We start from the raw sequence: 23,686 nt of genomic DNA on the forward strand, positions 1-23,686 counted from the left end.
TGACTAGTACACATCTATTAAATGACTTTTAAGATGAGGAGGACTCCTAAATGTAACTGACATTATCCTTCATTAATTTCTTCAGTTCTCTTCAAGTTCCGCTCCAATGCTGAGACAGAGAATGGGGACAAGGATTTATTGTCAAATACATTACCTTCTTGCTGATTACAGCTATTTCATTCTTTTTTCTTTTCAAGTCTAAAATGTACATTCTAAATGCATTGTCATTTTAAGTCTGCTTGCTTGCTTAAAGTAATGCACACGGATTATTGCTGCTAGTTAGCTCTACAGTAATAGCAGTCTCATAGAAGGAGTGATTGTAGTGAGTTAAGGAAAAAAGTCAACGAAGTGTTTTGTTATTCTGAAGGGGTTTTGCACTGGCACAGTGTATTAAATGTTGACACCCAGGAAATCCTGACTGGAAAATAAGCCACATAAATGACCTCACAGGAATGTGATCTTAGTATGATTATTGAGAAACCAGGAATCAAAACAAACACACACCCCCTGGCAGCGTTATAAAAATTCCATGAAGTCTCTAAAATATCTAAGGACTGTTTAATCTTATATCTAACCAAGCAGCTGTTGCTCATTTATTGAGCCAAATTATTTTGTTTCATACCTTGACTTGCAGATGAATTGACATTCAGAGTTTTACTGAGGTGCTGGAGAATGGAAAAAAGAAAAACAAAGATATCAGTTGTTAAAAGATGCTAATTTTAAATTGAGACTTGGTGCTGAAGTTGAAATATGAAAATAGTAGTTGTTTTTATCTGATACTTCCAAGGAGATTTAATGTTCCTAAACGAAGCTTCATTAAACTTTGAGTTGTCTACAATGTACAGTCTAGCACTGAAAAGAAATAGCCGAGCTAGCCACTGGACTGGTTGTAGTGTACATTACTGCTGCTGCACAGATTATCTGGACGTTTCAGAATGCTTAGTCTGAGATTGTTATTGTAATAGTGTAAACTAAATTTCTTGCTGTAATGACCCCAATGAGGGTATCAGTGCCCAGCACTGCAGGACATACTGTGTACATCTGCCTGGCTCGCACAGAGTAAACTGCTGAACTCTGTACTGTGTAGTAATGCCTTCAGGCTTGCTGTGCTGAAGGCACATCTCCATCAATGGCTGTTAAGCAGGTCACATGGCTTTTTCTGGTTTTGATGAGCATTTAAAGTGGGATTATATAGGTTTGTATTGACAAATAGATACAATAGTAGCAACTTTAACAAAAATATTTAGTATTTCTCATTCTGTTTATAAATGTGTGACATTTTTCCTGCCCTTTTGACAAACAAAATCATCAGTGTTTGAAAAATGTTTGTGATGTAGCATCAACTATGTTTTACTAATGGCTAATGACTTAATTTAAAACTTTCTGTTACAGAGTAAGACATAAATGGTAACAAAATTATCCACAATGCAGCATTTGTAGGTAGACCTCTATTCCAGTGCCAAGAATCTTCCTGAGAAATACTGTTAGAAGAGTAATAATTATCCACCTTCAGACCTGTATTACCTAGCAAGTAACCTAATTCTAACCTGACATTTTAGAATGAAAACCACAATCTTGCTGGTACTTACCAAGCTTTTTACATACCACTAAAGAAGTCAGGGTTAGAGAAAGGGAAACTGTGATTTTTTTATTACCATTATTATTATTATTATTATTTTAGTTATCCATTATTCTTTCTTCATTGCAGTATTAGTGTTATCCATAAGATTCATCTGATTACCTCTGACATCCAGTCTGCACTCTATTTCAGCTTCACCACACTCATTAACAGCTTTACAGGTATAACAGCCACCATCAAAGGGAGTGGGTTTCCGGATCTCCAGGGTCAGCACACCCTGTTTACTGAACATGCGGTATTTGGCATCCCCAGAGAGATCCATTTTGTTTTTGTACCAGAATATCTTTGGCTGAAGAACACAAAAGAAGAATTTTAAAATAGGAGGTAGAAAATAAAAGAACTTTGCCATCAGACGTTTATGCATTATGAGGGCTATATGTTATGCACCAGTGTTAACAGTTTCTCAAGGAACCTCTCAGTCAGAACAAACTCATGAAACTAATAATTCAAATGCTTGGTGTTTTCTTTAACTCTGAAATAGCATGTAGAGAATGTAGGTCTGTTCCCTATTTTATTGCAGATTTTACAAAATCCCACAAACAGCCTACAAATAAATTCCTTCAGGATTTTATTTATTAAAATAAATTTTAATGCTTCAGCATGGGAATTGGACTGCCCAGGATATTAGAGTAGAAGCGTTATAAAGGTCCATGGTTGTTTTGGGCTGGGAAAGGATTTTTCAAACCATTTAGCATATCTTTAGCAACTTAAGGAATTTCAGACTAAGGATCCTGTTGGCTGAGCAATAGATGCTCTGTACCAATTCAAGCTGTTGTGTTTTGTTTCAGAAACCTAAAAATGTACCTTTAAATTTTATAAATAAATTTTGAAAAGGAAAAATCTGATATAAAGCCAACTGCTTTTGTTTATTTCAAGCTCATTAATACCTATAGTGAAGAAATAGGCTTTAAAGAGTAGAAGACCAATCTCTCCCTTCATCTGTATTACTTTCAGACATAATATCCTCTGTTTCTTCACCATAATAAAACTTCTGCTCTGTTTTGTAGAGTGCTTTTGAATCTACTCAATCACTTGTATCTGACCTATGATATACATTCAGTGCCTCCCAGTTGCCATGCTTAATTTTCTTTAAAGATACCAGCTGGAGATTTTCCTGCCTCAACATATTTGTTGCTTTTTCTATAGCTTCTTGATGTTTCTGGTATATGTCTTTTATTTCAACACTGCTACCAGGGCATGAATATTGGCTGTGATTGAAGTAGTAACTTAACTTTTTCATGCCATGCAGATCATATCCGAGATATGCTTGATAATCTATAGTTGTTCAGAATTGGAAAACTCTACCAATAGAAGCCACTCTCTGTGGAGAAGACCTGTTCTAGTGTTGTGCCTTAGGTACAGAAACTTTCTGTTAAGGTTAATTTGGGCAATGCAAGTTCGGAAATGTATCTGGAAAAGCTGCTTTAAGAGCATTAAATGTACTGAAGGATGCATTTGTGTGCTTCAGAGTAGTGTGGAAGGAAGAACCAGTGTGCTCAGATTCAAAAGCCTGCGACTGCTGTATTTAACAGCTGTGAAATATGCAGTTTTCTTAGAATCTTAAAACCATGGAAACGGGATGAAGTGGATACAGATGCACAGAAAGGTCAGTTAACCAATAGGGAATATCATTACTAACACTGTCATTTCATGATTAATCTTAGCTGGGGTAGCTACTGGAGGATGGATTTTGCCTGGAGTTGCTGGTATTTCTTTTATAATGTTCTTGTTCTTTTGCAGCTATTTACTTGGGTATGCTGCCTTTTTATATTTGAGTTTTGCCCGGAGCTCTTTCAGAATCCAGTGAACTGCAGCAAATGGTTGCATTAAAACTATCTTGTTTGGAGGGGTAGTCTGGGGGGGTGTGTAATTTAAACATTGAATATTTACCTTACATGCTTTTCTATGTAGCTATCAGATCCTTGTGCAGGCATGAGAAAGGGAGAGGAGCTGGAAATAAGCAGCCAGAAGGGGAAGGGAAAAGGAATATTGCATTTTTTGTGATTGTACTGATTTATATTTATGACAAGATTATGTCATAATATGGTAAAGTCCTTCACTGCAGACAAAAAGCATATTTCCCTTTTTTGAGAAACCTAAATTTAGCTCTTATCTGATACAGTTTTTTTCTGCTTGTTCCCAACTAACAAAAATGTACATCTTTTTGTTCTCTTCAAAGAGACTTCAACAAATACATTTAGACTGAGAAAATATTCCTGTGAGACTGGGGGGGACGGGGGACAACAAAAACCCCAAAACGTCTCATGACAGCAGGTCTTATTCTAGATAGTCTTGTAAAATAGCTGAGACTCTCAAAAAGTTCTATGGATGTACTGACATACTGGTGTTCCTACACATTATTTGTGTCAGTGGAAGAGGAGATTACATTAGTTGCTGTTTTCTTGCAAGACTGAAGAGAATATACATTGTCAGATACTTTTTTGTTGTTGTTTAATGAGTAGATTTTATGTCCACATGGTGCATTTTCAATGGTTTGATGTTACCGTAAGCAATGACTGTCCTTTCCTCTGTCTCCTTTACTGTATTGCCCACTGGTTCTGTGCACAGCCCCCCAAATGCTGGCACCAGGCATTCTGGTTAAGCCTGAATGAGGGGGAAGATAAAAAGCCTTTTTCTTAACACAGTCATGTTGTACTCTGGTCACACTGAACTGGCATGAATTCTAAGGCAGCATCTTGGCTTGTTGCAACAATATCAGTGACAGTTGATGTAATCTGTACCTTGGGGATTCCTCTTACAGCACAGCTGAGTGTGGTGTTGTATCCTGCAATCACTGAACGGTTTACTAAAGGGTGAGTGAATTTAGGAGGTTCGGAGAAGTCGTGTTCTTTGTAAGTAGGTGGCTTATAAGTGGTGCCTGCAATTCAAAGAAACAGACTAGTAAGAACTGTGTTAAGAACTGTGTTATCAGTTCTGTTGACCTGTGTACAGCCTCTCAATTTGCCTGTATGATTTAAAGAAGCACCGAAGCTATGGCTTTTATATCACAAATCTTTAAATTCACTTCATTTTAAAACACATCTAATGTTTAATGCTTTAGTTGAAGTAAAAACTCCTGGCAGTCTTGGGGTTTCAGCTTCTGTTACAAATATGAAAGCCGTACGGCTGCAGGGGAAGTCTTAAACTTATAATCCTAGAATATAAATATACCCCCCGCCAGTTGTATTATTTTAGGAAAATAATGTATTTAATCACACAGTCTTCTATTTTTGAACAGATGTTCATGTTAGTACAGGAGATCTGCCTAGATAAAGGCTCTTGATGCTAAAATACTCTCTGAGTGCTAGTTACTATGTAATGACAGTATCTCCAGTGGTCTGTCTAGTAATACTGTATTTTCCATTTACCAGTGCATTACTCCTGGTACTTAGCAGCTTTTGTGATCTCTGTTTTAAAGAATGTGTTACCTGTTTTTTGAATATAGGCAGGCTTTTTGGTGGTTGCAGCAGTTTCACTCAGTCCACACAGATTTTCACTGAAGATTCGAAAAAAATACTCATTTCCCATAATCAGGTCTGACACTACACAGTTTGTGCGACGATAGTGATCAAACACTGTATACCATTCCTGTAACAAGACTACACTGTTTAGAAAGATGATATGAGAGGTCAGACATGGTGCTAGTTTTGGTACAAACAGATCCTTCTTGCTACAGGGAAAAGACAGGTATTTAACACTAACCTCTGAAACTAATGTTGTGTTGCTACCCATGAAGATCGACTGATCTGTTTTCTTACTAGGTATGATAGATGTGCACATCTATCAATGGATACTTGCATTTTTAGAGAAAAAACCCACAACTCTTTACATTTTAGCCCTATTTGTATCTGGGAAACCTGATACAAGATGTGTCCTCAGAAGGTGACTACTTGATGGGGACTTCCATGAAAGAGATTTCCCAGTTTGACTGTCATACATACCTCTCCCAGTATATACCCTTGTATTTGAACATCTGAATTCAAGTCTAAGTCTTCCTCCCTCCCCTTCAGCTTTTCCCTGCATGTATGAAAAATAGAATTCCAAATAAAAAATTTATAATTCTACCTTCTGAGTAGAGCTGTCTGTCCGGCCACCACCAGAAACAGGAAGGCCAAGACTCTTTTTATATTCTCTACTGGGCATTTCTATACATTTCTATACTTAGCCTTTTACTTCTTTCTAGATTTTATTCTTTGAGGTTCTGCCATAAGACACCTTGAACATGCAAATGGGTCATGAATTCAGCTCTTTTCCTCAAGTCTCTGTGTTCGCAGAGCAGGCAGCTGTTTAAACTCCACACAAAGTCACTGACTCGGTGCTATTTCTTACCATTGTCTTTTTGTCAGCTTTCTGAACTGTGTAGCCTGAGATCTGTGCATTGCCATCATCTTGTGGAGGTGACCACTCCAGGGCTGCATTAAATCCCCAAACATCTACAAGCTTTACATCATGTGGAGGACCAGGCTTGTCTGCAGGGGGGACATGAAAAGAAAGAAACAAACTTAGCTTTTGGTTCAAGATCTAAGAACTTTGTCATTTCCTCCCATGAAGGGAAAAAGTACAGCTTGATAGCAATCTATAATTGTTCCATAGCAATGCACTTCATTTATGTGAAGTTGAAGCTGTAAACAGGAAAGTTGGGACATTTTCAAATGCCCTCTTAATACTCTTCTGAGTACTCTTGTGAAACCTACTGAGAAATAGGCAACGCAGTAGAATTAGTAGCAGGAACGAGACAAATTCCTCCTTAAAATGGCATAAGAAGTTTGTGTTGTTTGGATGGATGTGAATAAATCTTTAACTACAGTTTTCCTACTTGCTGTGTTGCCTCAGTGCAATTTCTTAGCCATTTAGGTACACTGAGAATAATATAAATAACAAAGTATTTATATTATAAAATATATGTGTATGTATTCCTCTCAGCTAAGGAAGGCTGGGATTTGGGAATATCCCCAACTTGTAAGGCTTTTTAAAGGTAAGTCTTACAAAAGGTAGAGAGAGACAAATTTGCTAAATGGATGCCTTGTTTGCAGTAGTGTTTGTGTATGTGACAAACGCTTTCTCTTTTTTGGACAGGCGTTTTAAACAAAACTGATTTGTTCCCTTTTAGTTGAGCAAGCTGCCCAAGAAGTAAGAAGTTTAATACCTACCCTCCAACTCTGACTTGTATTAATCTCTGTGATAAGATTAGTTGCTTTTTTTAGCCATTCATTTTATATAGGAAATAACTCTGACAATGGCATATGCATGTGCTTTTATGCCTCTCTACAGTACCAAACAGTGGGTGAAAGATCTTTGATACAATGCTGTCAGAGCGGTGTGCTAGAATCTAGAGTCAGCAGCCAGTTTCAGAAAGGTGCTTGGTGTGTAGGGTGCACTACTCCCCTTTACCTGAGTCCTTTGGGATTACTCTACTTTAGCTGCTATTTACTTGTTTTGTGGTAGCAGAACTGCAGCATCCTCTTGAGCAGCAGCAGCTGGTGACATTAAGACATATTTGCTCCAGTTTGTTACTCCTTTCTTGTCTGCTGTTGGCACCACTGCATACCCCTTCTGCCAACATTACTTTATAAAACTTGGAGCAGGATACAGTGTTATGTTTTTAATTCCAAAGCATCAAGGGTTATGTTTTAATAATCTTTTTGTGCCACAATACATGTTCTAAAAATGTATTGATACACTGGAGGAAATTTGGGATGACAGTGTGAAAATGTGGGGAAGGAGAAATAAAAACAGTTATGGAGAATGTTAAATAGAGCTGTGATAAGGAGAAATAGGAGAGTGCTGGCTCAACATTAATGAAATCTGAGTAGAGATGATCTCACAATATATCTCACAAAATCCCAAGGGAAGTTACTGAAAATCTGGCCTTGAATCCCTTTAAAATGACTCTAGGAAAGACTAGAAATTGTATAATTGAAAATAAGCCTCCACTAAGCCTCGAGCTAACTAGACAGTCTTAACAGAGTAAGGCATTAAACCTGAATGTTCCAAATTCACAGGACTGTGTCCTGTCATTTCTGATTCTCAGAACAGTAGAGGTATACTAAAAAACAAATCTCTGAAGAGCTGTGGAACACACAGGTAATCCCCCTCCCTCCAAAAGTCTCTAGGACAGAAATAATTCCAAGCTGGGAAAATACAGTGGGAAAATGAGGTGGTCCACTTGGCCCTGCTCTGAGCTTTGTTCTGGTCATCTGTTATTAACCATTGCTGGTGAAGGGATTCTGAGGCAGCTGGATCTTTGGATTGTTTCTGATAGGCCGCTATTTTGTTTTAGATATTTTGATGTTGTCAGGTTCTTACCTATGATTTGTATTGCTATTGCAACTTTATCAGCCATGTTTTCTATCTGAAGAGTGATTTCATATGCTCCTGAGTGATGAAGCTCTGCCTTTCTGATAAAAAGGATTGTATCTGCGTTGCTGTTCCGAATTCCCACATCTTTGGAGTCTAGAGGTTGACCATCTTTCAACCAAATGATTTTGGGTCTTGGTTTACCCTGAAAAGAAAAAAAAAGAAGTAATAATTATTTTTTTTTAGGCTATCATAGCTTTCAATTTTCCTTTTCTTTTTTTTTTTTTCCTGTTCTTTAGTGATCTCTAAGTCTAGAAAGCCTAACTTAATTTCTGGAGTTGAGATTGTAAACTCTCAAAATACTAATTTAGTTAGAGAAGAGACTGAAGTTGTGTTGGGAACAAATCCAGAGCAATATTCTCATGCTGGTCTGGTCTCTTTACCAGGATGGGTGAAGCCAGCAGCTGATCTGGCTTGCTTTGGTTATTATTAAGTAACAGACTTCTTTAGTGTCTGAGGAGTTTATTAGCTTTCTTTCCCTTCTCCCTTTCTTAAAGCATTTGATTCTCTATCCCCAGGTTTTTTAAAGATCTTTAAAGAAACTGTTATAATCTTGAAGTCTTTGGATGTGAAACTTACTGTGTAATTCCTTCTTTCCTTCTGCATTACAAAAATTGTTTTGGTGACTGTCAACCTAAGCAGTCAGTGTTGCTACACCCATGGAAGATGATTACATCTGTGGTTTACATCCCTGTCATTCAGCCATTTCCAGGAAAACTGTTAGATAATAGTTCTCCAAATGCTGTTTGAGTACTACTTCTGCAGTACAGGTCCAACCAAGAATCCCAAGAGAGCAGAAAAGGGCCATATCGTATTTCTTAACTGTATTAATAGTTAATCTAGCAGAAAATAACTTGGAGGTTTTTTTTTAAGTTTCTGCCAGATTAACATGGTGAAACAGTGGAACACAGGGTTAGGTGAATGCCAGGAGTAGCTCAAATGGGTGGGGAGAGGAAATGAGACCATCCAAGCCAGTAGCCAGGCTGCCCTAGAACTCAAGTCTAAGAACATATACTGCCCTCCACCTCCAGTAAGCATCAGAGAAAACCCTCTAGAAGGCTCCTTAGCTCACTGGGTGTCTGTAACATTCCTTGTAAGACTATTTCCTACAGGGGAAAATGAGCATACTCAGACTCATGGTTTAGGTGCCTAAAGGTAGGAAGAATAAAAAGAAATCATTGTGCTTTGCTGCACTTTTGTTTCAGGTTTGTCTGGTATTTGCTCAGTAAGTCTGTGGAGTATAATTTTATTTTTCTGTGGTATTGGAAAAAAACCTTTTCTTATTAGAGTCAGGCCAAAAGAGCACTTAAAGGACTTATAAAACACCTAGGAAAGCTTTTCTTTAATAGATGTTCTTTTCTCTGGCATTGAAGTCATCAGTTGTATTGTAATTGATTTTACATCAGGGCTGTTAATAAACCCTGAATGAGCAGTGGGGTTGGATCTTCCATTTCCCCCATCTGGTAACTAATTTTCTTACTGCTTTCTGCCAAGAAGTACAGTCACCTCAGGCCTGTAGCTCTGAAATATTATATACCAAATTATTTTGTCCAGTTTGTGTACCTTCAGCCTGATCCCATGTCATACAACCTGTACAAATACCTGTTAGAGGAAGACATGTCTTGCCTTCTTCAGCTAGAAGGTATAGTAGAATTTCTTGAACAAGGAAAAGGATGTGTTTTGGTGTTCTGAGGTGGTTTGGATTTTTCCCATACCCATGTCTATTTATTGGTGAACTTGACAAGAATTGACTCTATCTTACTTTCCAAATAGGTTTTCAGACTGATTACAAGATTTAATAATTCTTGATGGATTGAGTAATGAGGTGAGTCAAAGAACTGGCCCTAAATATCTTGGCAAAAATGAGCATGAGAAGCCATAGCATTATCTTTACTGTAAGATGTATCTTGATTACAAATCAAGCTTTGGTACTGCTAGTGTTCTGGTGTGGTTGATCAGATATGTTCAGTCACAGCACCTCCTTTTTTGAGGTGCAGTGAGTGCCAGTGAAAGGTTGCAAGTGTTCATAGTGTTGGTTTTCATATATTTATAGACTGTGAAAAGCATAAACAGATAGAAAGCATGTTCCTAATACATATCTAATAGGATTGGATTTCTGCAATGTGTAATAGGTAATCTGAGAGAGAACAGTGATTGACAGTGGGTAAATAGCACGTCAGAGAAAGTTCAGGGAGCTTATTGAAGGGGAAGAATGAATTGAAATGCTTTTACATATTTATATTCACACAAACATGATTGGCAAGATGACTTCTTAGCAATACTGTGAATTTTATCCCCTAATAGCGCGGAATATCCCATCAATCATGTCTCCACGTAGTTAATTTTGAAACAAGAGTGTGCTGATTCCCTTCATTTCAGCAGAATGTCCCACCTGCTTAATGTACTCAATAGAAAAGGGGTTAGTGATAATGTTGTACTTGTTCTTTTCTGTACACTTTAATCTAAAGATTTGCAAATAGCATTTGCCCCAGGATGCCTTGACAAGGCATGAAATAGAATTTAGCATTAAATGACAAAGTAGTGACCTCAGATGTCACTGTCAGGGTTGCACAGACACTGAATAGGGAGAGATACTGACTTACACTTTAGTTAACGTGCTGCCTGCTTGTGTTCCCAAGCTCAGGCTTCACAGTAATTCCCATGTTTATGTAATTTCTCCTATATTCTTTTTATAATTTGAAGATCATATTTATATCTACTGAGTCTTTTTCTTCAAGAAATGGTCAGTGACTTAACCTGTTTCAAAATGTGAAGTGAAATGTTCCCTTTGCTTTTTTGAGGGGGAAGCTCATCAGTTTTGCATATTTTAAGTAGCTTTCGCAGTATTAAGAATTGTCGCTGTAGCTGGAATTCCACACTGTGACAAATTCCCTTTTAGGAGACAAGAGTTTATGCCATCACATGATTTGTCTGTCAGTCAGCTACTCTGATGTCAGATTAGCTTAGTATAGTTTTGAGAAACTGACAACAGGGTGAAATATCAAAACTTCAGTTAGAGAGAAAGTTTCCACTGAGGGAAAGCCAGGGAAGACTTGGTCTTCATCCATTTTGCTTGGCAACAAGTGAATGATCAGGCAGGATAAGGGAAGCTCTGGATTAGTTACTGTATGTACTTTCTCCAGCCTGGAGAACTGAGGACATGTTACCTAGGGGAGTAAGGCAAATCTTTGGGAATATTGCAATGCAACTGCTCTAATTATAAGAGGTGGCTGGTTATGATGGGAAGATGATATGGGGGTGTTGTTTTAACCCCAGCTGGCAACTAAGCACCCCATTGCTGGTGGGGTGAGAAGCAGAAAAGTCTTTGTTATGTAAGCACTGCTCAGTAATAACTAAATGGTTCCTAAACTATCAACACCGTTTCCAGCATGAATCCAAAACATAGCCTTGTATTAGCTGCTGTGCTGGAGAGAGACTCTTCATCAGGAACTGTAGTGATAGGACAAGGGTTGATGGGTTCAAACTTAAAGTTCAGGTTAGATATAAGGGAGAAGTTCTTTACTGTGAGGGTGGTGAGGCACTGGAACAGGGTGCCCAAAGAAGTGATAAATGCTTCATCCCTGGCAGGGATATTCAAGGCCAGGCTGGACAGAGCTGTGGGTGACGTGGCCTAGTGTGAGATGTCCCTGCCCATGACATGGGGTTGGAACTAGATGACCTTAAGGGCCTTTCCACCTCAAACCACTCTATGGGTCTATGAAGAAAACTATTCCTAGCCTAGCCGAAACCAGTGCAAGGGGAAATAAGGCACAAATCTATAAAGCACAAAACTCTATCAGTTCCTCTGCTTATGGGACAGCATGTCAATATTGTGCAAATTTTCTTCAAGTCGGACATCAAAGCCACAAGAATACCTGTTTATTTAATTTTTTTAAGACTTTCACAACTTGGGAATATCAGATTTTGAATTTTGCATGTGGCTAGACCTCAATGAAGGGGCCATTGTAGTCATTTTGGAGATAAACATTAAAGAAGACAGTAAGCATGTGGTTATGTCAAGGTAGTGCAGTTATGCAATTCAAGGCAGTTGCTCCATGTATTGGTTTGCAGTTGTTTACTGATTAGATATATCTTTGTGGAAAAGTAACTTTTCATGCAACCCAGGCACCACAGGGCAGAAGATGTATTTTATATAGATTTTGCTCTTATATAGATTTTTTTTGTTTGTTTGTTTTCCTGATGGCACTGTCCAAACAAAAGACTACAGGTAATGTGTGCATATACATCTCCCTTGCTGAAATGTTTTGCATATCTCCATCCATATCTTCATCCGTATCTCTCCAATCCATAGATTGGATATAAGGAGGAAATTCTTTCCTGTTAGGGTGGTGAGGCACTGGAATAGGTTGCCCAGGGAGGTTGTGTTCAAGACCAGGTTGGACGAGGCCTTGGGTGATATGGTTTAGTGTGAGGTGTCCCTGCCCATGGCAGGGGGGTTGGAACTTGATGATCTTAAGGTCCTTTCCAACCCTGACTATTATATGATTCTATGATCACCTTTTACATGAGGGTTTCAAAGCTCTTCACTAAGAAGTCATTACATTTTTGAAAATGTCAAACCTGAACAGTGGAGAAATTTTAGTTTCTTCAATACTTTTAGATTCCTCAATAAAAATGAGGATGAGATTAAATGATATGTTTATTATTACCAAGGAGATATCTGTCAGAGCCAGCATCTGCAATTTGCAATTTCTTTTCCTGTGGCTGAGAAAACCTTTTCCTTTCCCATGCTAATTCTTGCACTGGATTGATATTAGTCTTGCATCTGAAAAAATGTATGTGGTCTTTTACAAATAGTCATTATAGTTGCTTATACAGCTGAATATATATATATACAGTACAAAATGCAAAGACAGAATAACTGGTTAGGTCAGCCTTGTGCATGCCATCACAGCATGTATAGTTACAGTGCACTCTCGATAACCCTTGGCATGGTGTGCTTTGCGCACCTTGACCTCATGTACTTTAATATTCAAAATATTCTTTCTGTACACACAGAGTCCATATAGGGCCACTTCTGATACTTTGTTGAGGTACAAAGTCTTAATTTTTATAGTAAGACTTTCCGAAATGAGCAGGCACACAGGTATGTTGGCTCCAGAAGAGTACGTGGTTGAATTGCTATGCTTTTGTGTACTCTGTCTTTAAGATGCATCCTATGGTCAATAGCCGGGAGGAGGCTTGCACTTACTTACAGCACTTCCTTTCTCCTCTTCCCCAAAAGGAGGGATTATGAAGGGAATCATGACTGAAGGAAGAGTGATGTTTTTTTGTTTGATTTCTTTAATATTGGAGAGGATTTTTTAAATCAGCCATACTTATAATACTGCTGAAGCAGTGAAGAAATGGGAACTTGCGTAAGGGAAACTATGGCAAGGGGGTTGGAACTAGATGATATTTGAGGTCCCTTCCAACCTAAACCATTCTGTGATTTTATGAAACTACTTCAGGTAAGAACTGAGAAATAAATAGAAACCAATACATACCTGAAAAGGGATCACAATATTGATTGTCTCACCCACTTTCTTCACCAGAGTCTGCCTGAGATGACGTGGCAACCAGATTTTGGGGCGCTCTGCAGTTAAGCGTTAGTACATTAAACACAAAGCTTTTGATAATTTGAAATATTACTTAAAACACAGGTGACTTCCATTGGATGTGATCTTTTTATCTGGACTTTGTTTCTTTGGAGAACTTTATCAGTTCATTAGAAAGGATGGCACAAAGGGTGTGTGGGAGAAAAAAAGTGATTATAGACTATGGTTAATCTATTGCTGTATTGATACTGCAGCTCTTTGTAAATTGCATTTGCAGACGTTTATGGACTTAGAAAGTAGAGCAATCTGTGGATTTCCTTCACCTTTCTACAGTCATTTGGTCCTTTGTTGATGTGGAAGGAGTGGAGTCTCATTGTAACAGCCTATTTTTCACTAAGAGGAACTCAGTGCACATATTTTCATCTAGACCCTGCTTTGCCTTGCCTCACTGGAAAGCTTTCTTTGTTCTCCATGTGTTTCTTATTCTTTTCCTAGTCATTTGCAGAAAGAATTTCTTAACATACACTTGGAGTATCTGCCTTCATGTTCATTTGGTTTTGAGATAAATTACAACTTCATTTCATTTACAGTCATTCTACCGTCAGTGAGACTCTGGCAGACACTTGGTGCGAGTCAAGGTTTGATGATTCTACTCTTAGCAGCTTGTGATATTTTTTGGACTCCAGTCAAATGAATTCCAATCTGCTGCTGTTGGGTGATACACAGGGTGTTAATTAATAACCCAGGACAATTGCAGATGACTGCTTCTATTTCAATAGATCTCTTGCTGAAGCCAGTGCTGTCATTTTGCAGTAATAAAACCGCTTTTCCAGCAGAGAGCTATATATTAAGAAAATGTCTCTTAAATGCTGACATTGGCATTACAAGTGGTGAAATGTCCAGATTTTGAAAGAAGTAGAATTTTGCTTTAAGAGCTATGCTTTAGAAATATAAGACCTGGGCAGTATAGCAAGTTCTCAGAATCAGAAGTCAAAGTGAAAGAGCTATTTGGGTGTTATTCTCAGAAAGCAGAATTTTGACCCAAGGAAATAGATGAATAAGATTTATTCAGTCCAGATACTCACGCAGGATCTCTTGAACAGTAACAGGATCTTTGATTATTGCTGCTCCACTCTCACCGGCCACATTTACAGCCTTTATACGGAAATGAAGTTTGTCCCCTGTGACCAGGTCTTTAATCAGTGCAGATGTGCGCTCAGTTAGGCCAGGAAGAGCTGGCATCCATTCTGTAGCTGCAAGTATAGGATTTACACACTCTAATAATTATTTTTCCAAACAGATGCCTTGTCTACAATTGGAAGTAAATTTATGTTGGGGTAAAATGGATTTAACATGCAATACTACATTAAGACGGAATAAACTAACCTGGAAAGAGAACTCTGGATCTAGAAGATACCTTTACATGTGAAGTTAAGGAATGTATGCGCTTTGTTATTCAAAATAGCTAAAGATAAGGGAATAATCTTTGGCTATCTCCTTTGGCATTCTGCTATATAAAGCTTCGAGCTATGGGTTTTCTCTAAATTTATTTTCATTAGGGGAGAGAGAATTTTGAAGTATTTTTAGCAAGAAACTGAAGTCTTAATTTTTTTCTTGGAATAAGTGTATCTCCTGTGGGTGTCCAAAGGAATTGGTGAGAGCCACATGTACTGAAAACAATCAGAGCACATAACTGTTAGAATTTATTATTAACTTCTCAGTTGGTACTGTAGAACAGGATACTTGGGGCTTCCTTAGTTATTCTGATGACACAGAAGAATAACTGTAAAATCATTGTTCTGTGAAGATGTTGTAGGGATTCCAGTAATTGCATGATGCTGCCTCATTAAAGACTGTAAACTATTTCTGGATAAATTACACCCTGTAAGCCTGAACTTTAGATTATATGGCAGTTGAGCTTTATGTCAGACTAAATTTCATGATTGAAGTGATAAATTTGTTGTTTGATTTCTATGATTGATATATTATGTTGTAGCATCACAGTAAATTTGGTGTTGTAGATATGGTGCTGCCCAGCAGCAAATGGCCCCTTCTGGCCAGCTCCCTCCCACAGTTCATATACTGAGCTAGACATTCTATGGTATGGAATATCCCTTTGGCTAGCTTGGGTCAGCCATCCTGGCTGTGCTCCCTTCCAGCTTCTTGTGACAGAGCATGCGAGACTGAAAAGTCCTTCATCAGGGTAAGCGATACTTAGCAACATCTGAAACACTGGTGTGTTATCAACGTTATTCTCAGACAAAACACAGCACTACACCAGCTACTAGGAAGAAAATTAACTCTATCCCAGCTGAAACCAGGGCAGGTGCAATTGTACTCCTTATTATCAGATAACAAGTATTAAATGAAATGAGGGAACAGTTAACTTGGAAGTTTGACTTATGTTAATACAGTCTTGTTATTAAATTGGTTTTAAGGAGTATGCAATTTCTGGATGCTACAAAATATAGTAGTGACTGGAACAGCACTGCTTGTGTTTTGTTTGTTTAGGGTTTGCTTTGTGGTACTTTTCTGTGTTCAATTTTATGATGATTGTGAGGATGATGTTATGGTTGAGGTGACTTTTGTGGTTTTACAGTCATGTGGTGACTCTGGTGATGGTGTTAGTCATAGATTAGAGTTCGAATTCAATTATACTGGATATGGTTAATTTATTGGGATATTGCAGTGAAGTTATTGCAGTTGTAATAACGATCAGGTGCTGCTGCCTAGAACTCATGCTTACTTACATCCATCTTTGCGGTATTCCACAATGTATCCATCTAATCCCCCTGCTCCAATTCGCTCAGGGGGTCTCCACTTCAAAGTGACAGTGCTGTCAGAAACATCTTCCACTGTAAAGTGGGTTGGTTCACTTGGAGGAGCTATAAGGAAATACATAGAAGTAAATTCTGAGAAATAGCACTGTAACAAGTGAGAATTCAAAGGCTACAGGAATGATCAGCATCTGAATTACACAGTGCTATCTATGTAAATAAAATAAATATAGCAGTTTAAACATGTAACAGATGATCATGTAAGAGAAGTGGAGCATAAGATTCCTATAACAGAGAGGGGAATAAGGGGTTAAGATAGTAGTTCCTATTCATGTATTCTCCCTTATGAGTAAAAGCAGTGAAAAAAGAAGCGCTGTAGAAGGGAGTCAGATTGCCAGCAGAATTCTGCTAAAAAGTCTAGAAATAAAAATTGCTTACAGTCTGTATTCTGTACTTACACCCTGTTGTCATCAGACAAAATTCACAGAAGCGCATAGTCAGAAGACCAAATTCATTAGTGACTAAAATTGACTTCACTCATTTTCCTCTAACAGTGGAGAAAATAACCCCAAGTTATGCCTGTGTGCTTACAGGAACACTACTTCTGATTTGTGCATTTGGAACAGAGACAACCTGGAGAAAAATTCTCCAGGGCTGAAAACTTTTCAGTTCAGTTACCTATATTCTTATCTTTACAGAATAGGAGTGTTGCGGCTCTTTTTAAACGCACAATTCAGAATTTGGACTACCAGCTAAATTCAGTCGCCTTAAGCATGACTGTTGTTAACTGCTTCAAAAACAATGGAGAAAGGTCCTTACTGGAGAATCCCAAATACACAAATGTTCCTGTGAAACCATTGACTCCAAAAAGCAAACAAAGATAACTTTTATACAATAACATTCAGAGTGCTGGAACATAAAATGTGGTATACATGGCATAAAAGCAATCATGTTCAGGAAATGTATGTTTGGCAGACTGTGTATATGGATTATAAACTGAACATCTTTTAAATATACACAACAGATATAAATATTAGAAATATTTTCTATATAAACTGAGTTAATGACAGATTTATAAATTGTGCAACAGGTTGAAATTGATCTTAGTTTCCAAAGTTATTGTAAAATTAAAAAAGTATCACCCAGTTTCCTTTCTGTAGCTGTGTCAAAACTTTTCATATTCAAATAGCAGCAAGGACTGTGAACAGCACACAGGAGGCAAAGGCAGTTGGGAACATACACAACCACAAAGGACACGACCAAAACCCCAAACCTCTTCTCTGAAGCAGTAAGTGTGAACTTTATCCTTAATCAATAAAACTCTGCTTATCCCATGAAAACTGTGGACCTTTTGTTTCAGTGGCTCCACTTGATGAGTTTTGATTGCCCTCTCCCTTTCCAGACCAGCTGTTGTGTGTTTGAAATCCAGAATCAAGAGACCCTTCTTGCAGTTCATCCTTTCCTTCTGACCCCTTCAGTGTATCGTCTGCTTTTACGTTATCTCCTTCAGTAGGATGTCCCCCTTCACTGATATTCGCAGATTTAGCAACTCTGGTCATTTTAACCTCCAGCTATTTGTATTTTTGTGGGTCTTCTCTCTCAAGCTTTTAGCAGGCAAGCTTCCTGAGGACTCTCTTAGTTTGCTTCTTGCTCAGGGACTGCAGGAGACACTGCACTGCAGTGTTGGGAAGGATTATTTATAGAAAATCATTCCTCAAATATTTTCTTAATCAGCTATCCTTTTAGCTGTGAAGAGGGCTGGGATTAAGGGAGTACTGGGTGGGATAGTGTGATATTTGCACCCATAAAGGAATGGAAGAAGCTGAGAGTGACAGGGAAATTTCTGTCAATTAGTTCTCTTCTCCAGATCCAGCTTGACACTCACACCTCTAATTATAACAACTACAAATTCATCAGCAGTTTCATGAAACTGGAACCTCTGTGCTTCTCAGGAACAGGAATGAGAAACAGAGAAGAGGAAAATTACAAAGGAAAAGGTTGATTAAATGTAGAATATAGCGATGGGTGATACCCTCTTTCGTAACACTTTTTTTTTTTAGGTATAAAGGCAGTTGAAGAGGAGAAAATTGTCCTGTCTTGGTTTTGGTGTAGAAATAGTAGAGAGTGGGGTAAAACTCACCGATTGGCATGAAGGGCTGGGAGGCAGGACTTGGCCGGGACATGCCGATAGAATTCACAGCATAAACCCGCATCTCATAAATGACTCCTTCAATCATTCGCTTGGCTTCATAGGTTAGGTCTTTTAAAAGGTCAAAGTTCAGCCTCATCCATCGGTAGCTCTTCTTCTTCTTTCTTTCTAAAATATATCCTGGAAAGAACAGCTTTTATAATGTAAAGTAATTGCTCTCACATGCAGGAAGAAAGAAAATCAAGAAAATCACCTTTCTAAATTTGATTTATATTTTTCCAATGGCATGAAAGAGCCAAATGTGATTCAGAATTATAATGTCTAACTGAATTGTGTGAAATCTTGGTTTTTCCCTGCACTTTCCTCTTGTAGTGTTTCCGTTTTATCTGACATTCTTACCTGAACAATTATACTTTTCAGAGTAGAAGCAATTTAGAATCATTCTGATATTAGGCTTTAAGCACATTTTGCATTCTATACAGGTATACTTTAATATACTATTAAGGTATTTAGATGTATGCAAAATAGGGATACTATCAGAGCTGGTTTAATTGGTAAATACTTTTTGGCAAGAAGTCATAGTCGCTCTTAATGGCAAAGAAATGTGTGAGATACAGCAGTTCAATGTAAAGCCCTTCCACTGGAGGAAAAATTGCCTTTAAATGAAAATGCCTTTAACTCTATGAGACATAGAGTTAAAAATTTAATTTCTTACATTCTGCTGCAATTCACTAATCTTGGCTAACAGCATAAATCCCAAAGCAAAAAATCGGTTGGAAGAAAAGTTTGACAGTTCTGTTTTTGTTTCTTGGTTTGTTAGATCTTCGTGTCTGTGGCTAAGTCATTCAAGGCCAGGTTGGATGGGGCTTGGAGCAACCTGGTCTAGTGGGAGGTGTCCCTGCCCATGGCAGGAGGGTGGAACTGGATGAGCTGTAAGGTCTTTTCCAATCCAAACCATTCTGTGATTCTATGAAATAGAAAAGTGCTTCCCAGACAGAGCAGATCCCAGCTCTGCTTCAGCCCTCTAGCAAAGTGAGTCCTGGCCATGCGGTGTTTTTCTTGCTCCGATTCCCTTGGGAAGGAAAGTGAACATGTATGATTACAGAGAACCAAGAGAGCTGGGTGCACTGCAGAACAAATCTGTAGCATAGCTTAGATGTAGTCTGGTGTGCACAGAATCCAGGTCTTTGTGTATCACCCTTCCCTCTCAACATCCACAGACTTCCCCACACTACCATGCTCTTTTTCAGAATGATATGCCAGGCTGGGTTATCAGTTTAGAAGACAAACATCTCACTTCCCAAAACTGGGAGATGAATCTATGATTCCTAGTATATATCATATATATACTTTAGTATATGTCCCTAGATATATATACCTGTAGTTCTGTATCATATTGGAAACATTTGTATAGATTATTTTCCAGTGACCTGCTACAGAGGAATTATCAACTTTTTCTTTCCATCTGGCTATATTAGATTTCTCAGCATCTCTGTGTTGCACATAGCATGTCTGGATGTGACATATAGACTGTGTTGCACATAGACTTCTTTCAAATAAATTTAGGTTTAAAATCTGTTAATCTTTTAACTGTGGAGTGAATAATCAGAAAACACACTGAGTAGTGATTTACACATACCATATATTTGCATGCTATTTGTATGTACTGTATGTCTGTTTCTCCCTGTAGTCTACAGAGGAAATGTCCATAACAAGGGTCAGCTACAATAGTATAAATCTATAGCAAACATGTTGTAAAGACTTAAGAATTGAGCTGTGTAGATCAGTGATTCAATCCCTGCTGCTCACAAAGTTTGTGGCTATCAAACCTAAACATATTCCTTCGGTATACCTGCGAAGTATGATTCACCCTTTCAGCTTCTAATGGGTCATTGGAGAATGATAGGCATGTTTGCTGACCTGATGTAGGCACAGCCACCGTGCATCAGCAGCCTTCCCTGTCTACACTGACTAACAAGAGGAGGGGTGTCTACAGACTATTTTGGGAAATGAGTGGTGGAAGTACCTGTGAGCTGACAGGTTATATCATCACTTCTTATGTATAAATTTACTCCTGCATGCTTGTTTTCAGTAGCTTTTAAATGGGGTTGAATGTTGAAGCAAATAACCTATGGTTCCTTTGACACATCCCTGCTTTTTTCCTCTCTTCATTGGTGTCTGTGAGACAGAGAGAACCTTCAGCAACTCAGTTTCTGGTTTTCTGCTGCTTTAGATATGCAGTGTTTCCTGCTGGAACTGAGACACTTCTTCCCTGGGCTACAACAGAATTGCAATTTCAGACAAAAAAAACAAAAGTAAAAAGGAGGCAAAAAGGCAATACTAGTACTGCTGGTGACATTTGGTAAAGCAGATTAGTTCCCCAAATCCACAGAATGTTTGATAGATAAAGATAATGCTTTAGTAATACAAAAATTACACAAGACATCATGAAAGGCTGACATAACAGGGAAAATGGGGTGTGAATTTCTTTTCTATATTTATTGGATAAAGCTAATAAAGACTTTAGCAGACTGCCTACAATGCCATCTGTAACAATATGGAGACAAATAAGAATGCATATGTCTTTTTCCCTGCCTTTTAAACTTGATTTAAAGCTTTGTTTGAATGGATAGTGCTGCATCTTGGCTGCTTCCCACCCCACACATACACAGTTGTTTTATTCTAGCTCTGTTAGTAGCACAGTCCTGAAATCTCTTCATGTAGGGCAAAAGGGTTAATAATGGAACATTGACAAAATAGTTCTTTTGATATATAATTGACATATTGACATATTATTGACAAATTGACGTATTATTGACAAATAATTTCTTTTGTGAAAACAAAATGAAGAATTTCCAAAAGTATTTGCCCTGAAAACTACAACAGTGGATGGGGTGTGTGTGTCTTTGGCTGTGGTAATGGGACAGCTATTGGTATATAACTTTGCACAAAATAGTTTAAATTGACTTATTCCTGTCAACTGAGATGAAACCAGAAAGGACTGGCCCAATATTGTTTTGTTTATTGCTGCACAGACAACTTCTGTTGAATTGAATTAGACTGTTCTTGTGGAAGTGAATGAAGGCCAATTATCCAAAAGCAAATCCAGACTCCTCTCTGCCAGACACTATGCAGTGAGTTAAAAGAATTTTAGAACATTTCTAGCCTTATTTTCCCCTTGGCAGTCCATGGGGCTTTTGATGTATTTTTATTTTTTAAAGAAACTCAAAATCCAGTGATCCTTATTAAACAAGTTGCTACTTTTGGAGTCCAGAGGAATTTTCCCCTAAAATTGGTCAACTCTGCATTTTTTTTTCTTCTGAGGATTATGGGGATTTTTATCTAAACCTCACCATGCTTTGCTGAGAACTTAAAATAGGATTGGTGATGTTCTTGATGGCTTCTGTGCATTTCCTGGATCACATGCTGACATTTTTCTATTTTTTAGCACAGATTTTAAGGTCATTAAGATGATTGAAAAGTGTTTTGTAACCTGTGGTGTGTGGTTGTATATAAAGTTGAATTATGAAGTTGTTTTCTAAAAGAAACATATATTGTAAGAGTGTTTGAGACTGCAGGCAACTGGAGCTGATGGCTAATCTCAGTATGTCCAAGGGCCTGGATACTGACCTAAAATTGCAGTTCTGAATGGGAATGTTTAGCTTTATTTTTCATATTGCCTCCTTGTGCTTTGGTAACTCATTTGCTGAATGAGTTGCTCATTTCTCTTTCAAACAGCAGGGTAGGGGGCACTCTCTGCCTTAAATTAAAGGGCTAGAATCCAGACCAGTTGGAAGATTTGATATATCAGAGTACTTAGTTTCTGAGGAACAGCCTTCCTAGAGTGAATAAACATAGAGACTGCTTCTGTGCCATTTTAAAGCAGTAGCAAAAAAAATCTAGGCAAGGCTGGGACTTTGTATTTTATCACTTCTTACCAAGTACTGGTTGCCCACCATCGTATTTAGGGGGTTGCCATTGCACGGTACAGTAATCTTCTCCAATGTTGCTGATCTTGGGAGCTTCTGGAGGGTCAGGAACATCTGAAGAAAGTGTGAGAATGAATAAGAGTTGTTACTGTTTCAATTTCTATATATACAAGGCAGTGATATAGTTCTCTTCAACCTTTTCTTCTCTATTGTATCAATACATTTTTTATCAGACAGCAACAGTAGATATAATTGAGGATGTAGTTTCTTAAGCTAAAGTGCATCCTGATCTTTGATTCTTTTCTGTCAGGTTATTTTTCCTATAAACACCATGGATTATTCAGCTCCCTTGTTCTTCCCAGCCATAATTTTGAAAAAAATGAAAAATGAAAGGTAACAAGGTAATTCTGTAAAAAAAAAAAAAAAAAAAAAAAAAAAAAAAAAAAAGGCTTGCTCCAGGGCTTCCTATTATCTCTAGAATAAACTTTATATAGAATACAATTGTGCATGTCTTTTTGTATTTTGGAGGTATTAATAGTAAATATCTTTTGAATAGCTGAAGGGGGCCTACAAGAATAGTGGAGCGGGACTCTTCGTCAGGGATTGTAGTGATAGGACAGGAGGAAATTGGTTTAAACTTAAACAGGGGAAGTGCAGGTTAGATATAAGAAGTTCTTTACTGTGAGCGCTGAGGTTGCTCAAAGAAGAGCTAAATGCCCCATCTCTGGCAATGCTCAAGGCCAGATTGAAAGAGGCTTTGAGCAATCTGGTGTAGTAGGTGTCCTGGCCCATGACAGGGGGTTGGAACCGGATCATCTTTAAGGTCCTTTCCAACCCAAGCCATTCTGTGATCCTCCTATGATTTAGTATTTATAAAAGATGAAAAGAGACAGAATTCATCTAAGCAATGATTCTACATTTCAAAGCTGTAAGTGAAAACAACTTTCTTTTATCATTTCTAAGTTTGCTCATAACCTGACATTCTGTCATATGTGTGGAAGAGTATAAAAAAAAGTTAAATATTGTGAAAAATGTTATAAAAATCACCGACTGAAAACTGTATTCCCCTCAGCTCTTCTGTGACTCACAGTGACAATCTGTTTATATTAGGTACGTTATGTCTCTTTATTCCATTTACTGCTTATAGAATGAAGTCATCTTTGCTTAAAAACATAAACCACAACAAAACCATGAGAAGATTTTCTTAGACAAGCATGAAATATATGTAGAACAGAATGTCATTTGTAAAATGACAGGATCACCTGAAACTTGAAATA

At 37.9% G+C, this 23,686-nt stretch overlaps 1 protein-coding gene across 1 annotated transcript in view; it reads right to left on the reverse strand.

Annotated features, from left to right (window-relative positions):
- MYBPC3 (myosin binding protein C3) overlaps window positions 1-23,686 on the reverse strand; it is a 59,871-nt gene continuing 36,185 nt past the window's right edge. The window contains exons 24-35 of the mRNA XM_062635979.1: window positions 22,419-22,523; window positions 18,472-18,660; window positions 16,305-16,439; window positions 14,640-14,807; window positions 13,504-13,592; window positions 7,946-8,141; window positions 5,969-6,108; window positions 5,068-5,227; window positions 4,381-4,517; window positions 1,742-1,928; window positions 623-665; window positions 1-109 (exon numbers count right to left, since the gene is read on the reverse strand). Coding sequence (XP_062491963.1) covers window positions 655-665; window positions 1,742-1,928; window positions 4,381-4,517; window positions 5,068-5,227; window positions 5,969-6,108; window positions 7,946-8,141; window positions 13,504-13,592; window positions 14,640-14,807; window positions 16,305-16,439; window positions 18,472-18,660; window positions 22,419-22,523 — 1,517 coding nt within the window. The 3' untranslated portion in view covers window positions 1-109; window positions 623-654. The remainder of the gene's footprint in view (window positions 110-622; window positions 666-1,741; window positions 1,929-4,380; window positions 4,518-5,067; window positions 5,228-5,968; window positions 6,109-7,945; window positions 8,142-13,503; window positions 13,593-14,639; window positions 14,808-16,304; window positions 16,440-18,471; window positions 18,661-22,418; window positions 22,524-23,686) is intronic.

The sequence above is a fragment of the Pezoporus occidentalis genome, unplaced genomic scaffold, assembly GCF_034315485.1.
Source record: "Pezoporus occidentalis ecotype Australia unplaced genomic scaffold, CSIRO_AGI_Poc_V1 ctg46, whole genome shotgun sequence".
Classification (NCBI taxonomy): Eukaryota; Metazoa; Chordata; class Aves; order Psittaciformes; family Psittacidae; genus Pezoporus; species Pezoporus occidentalis.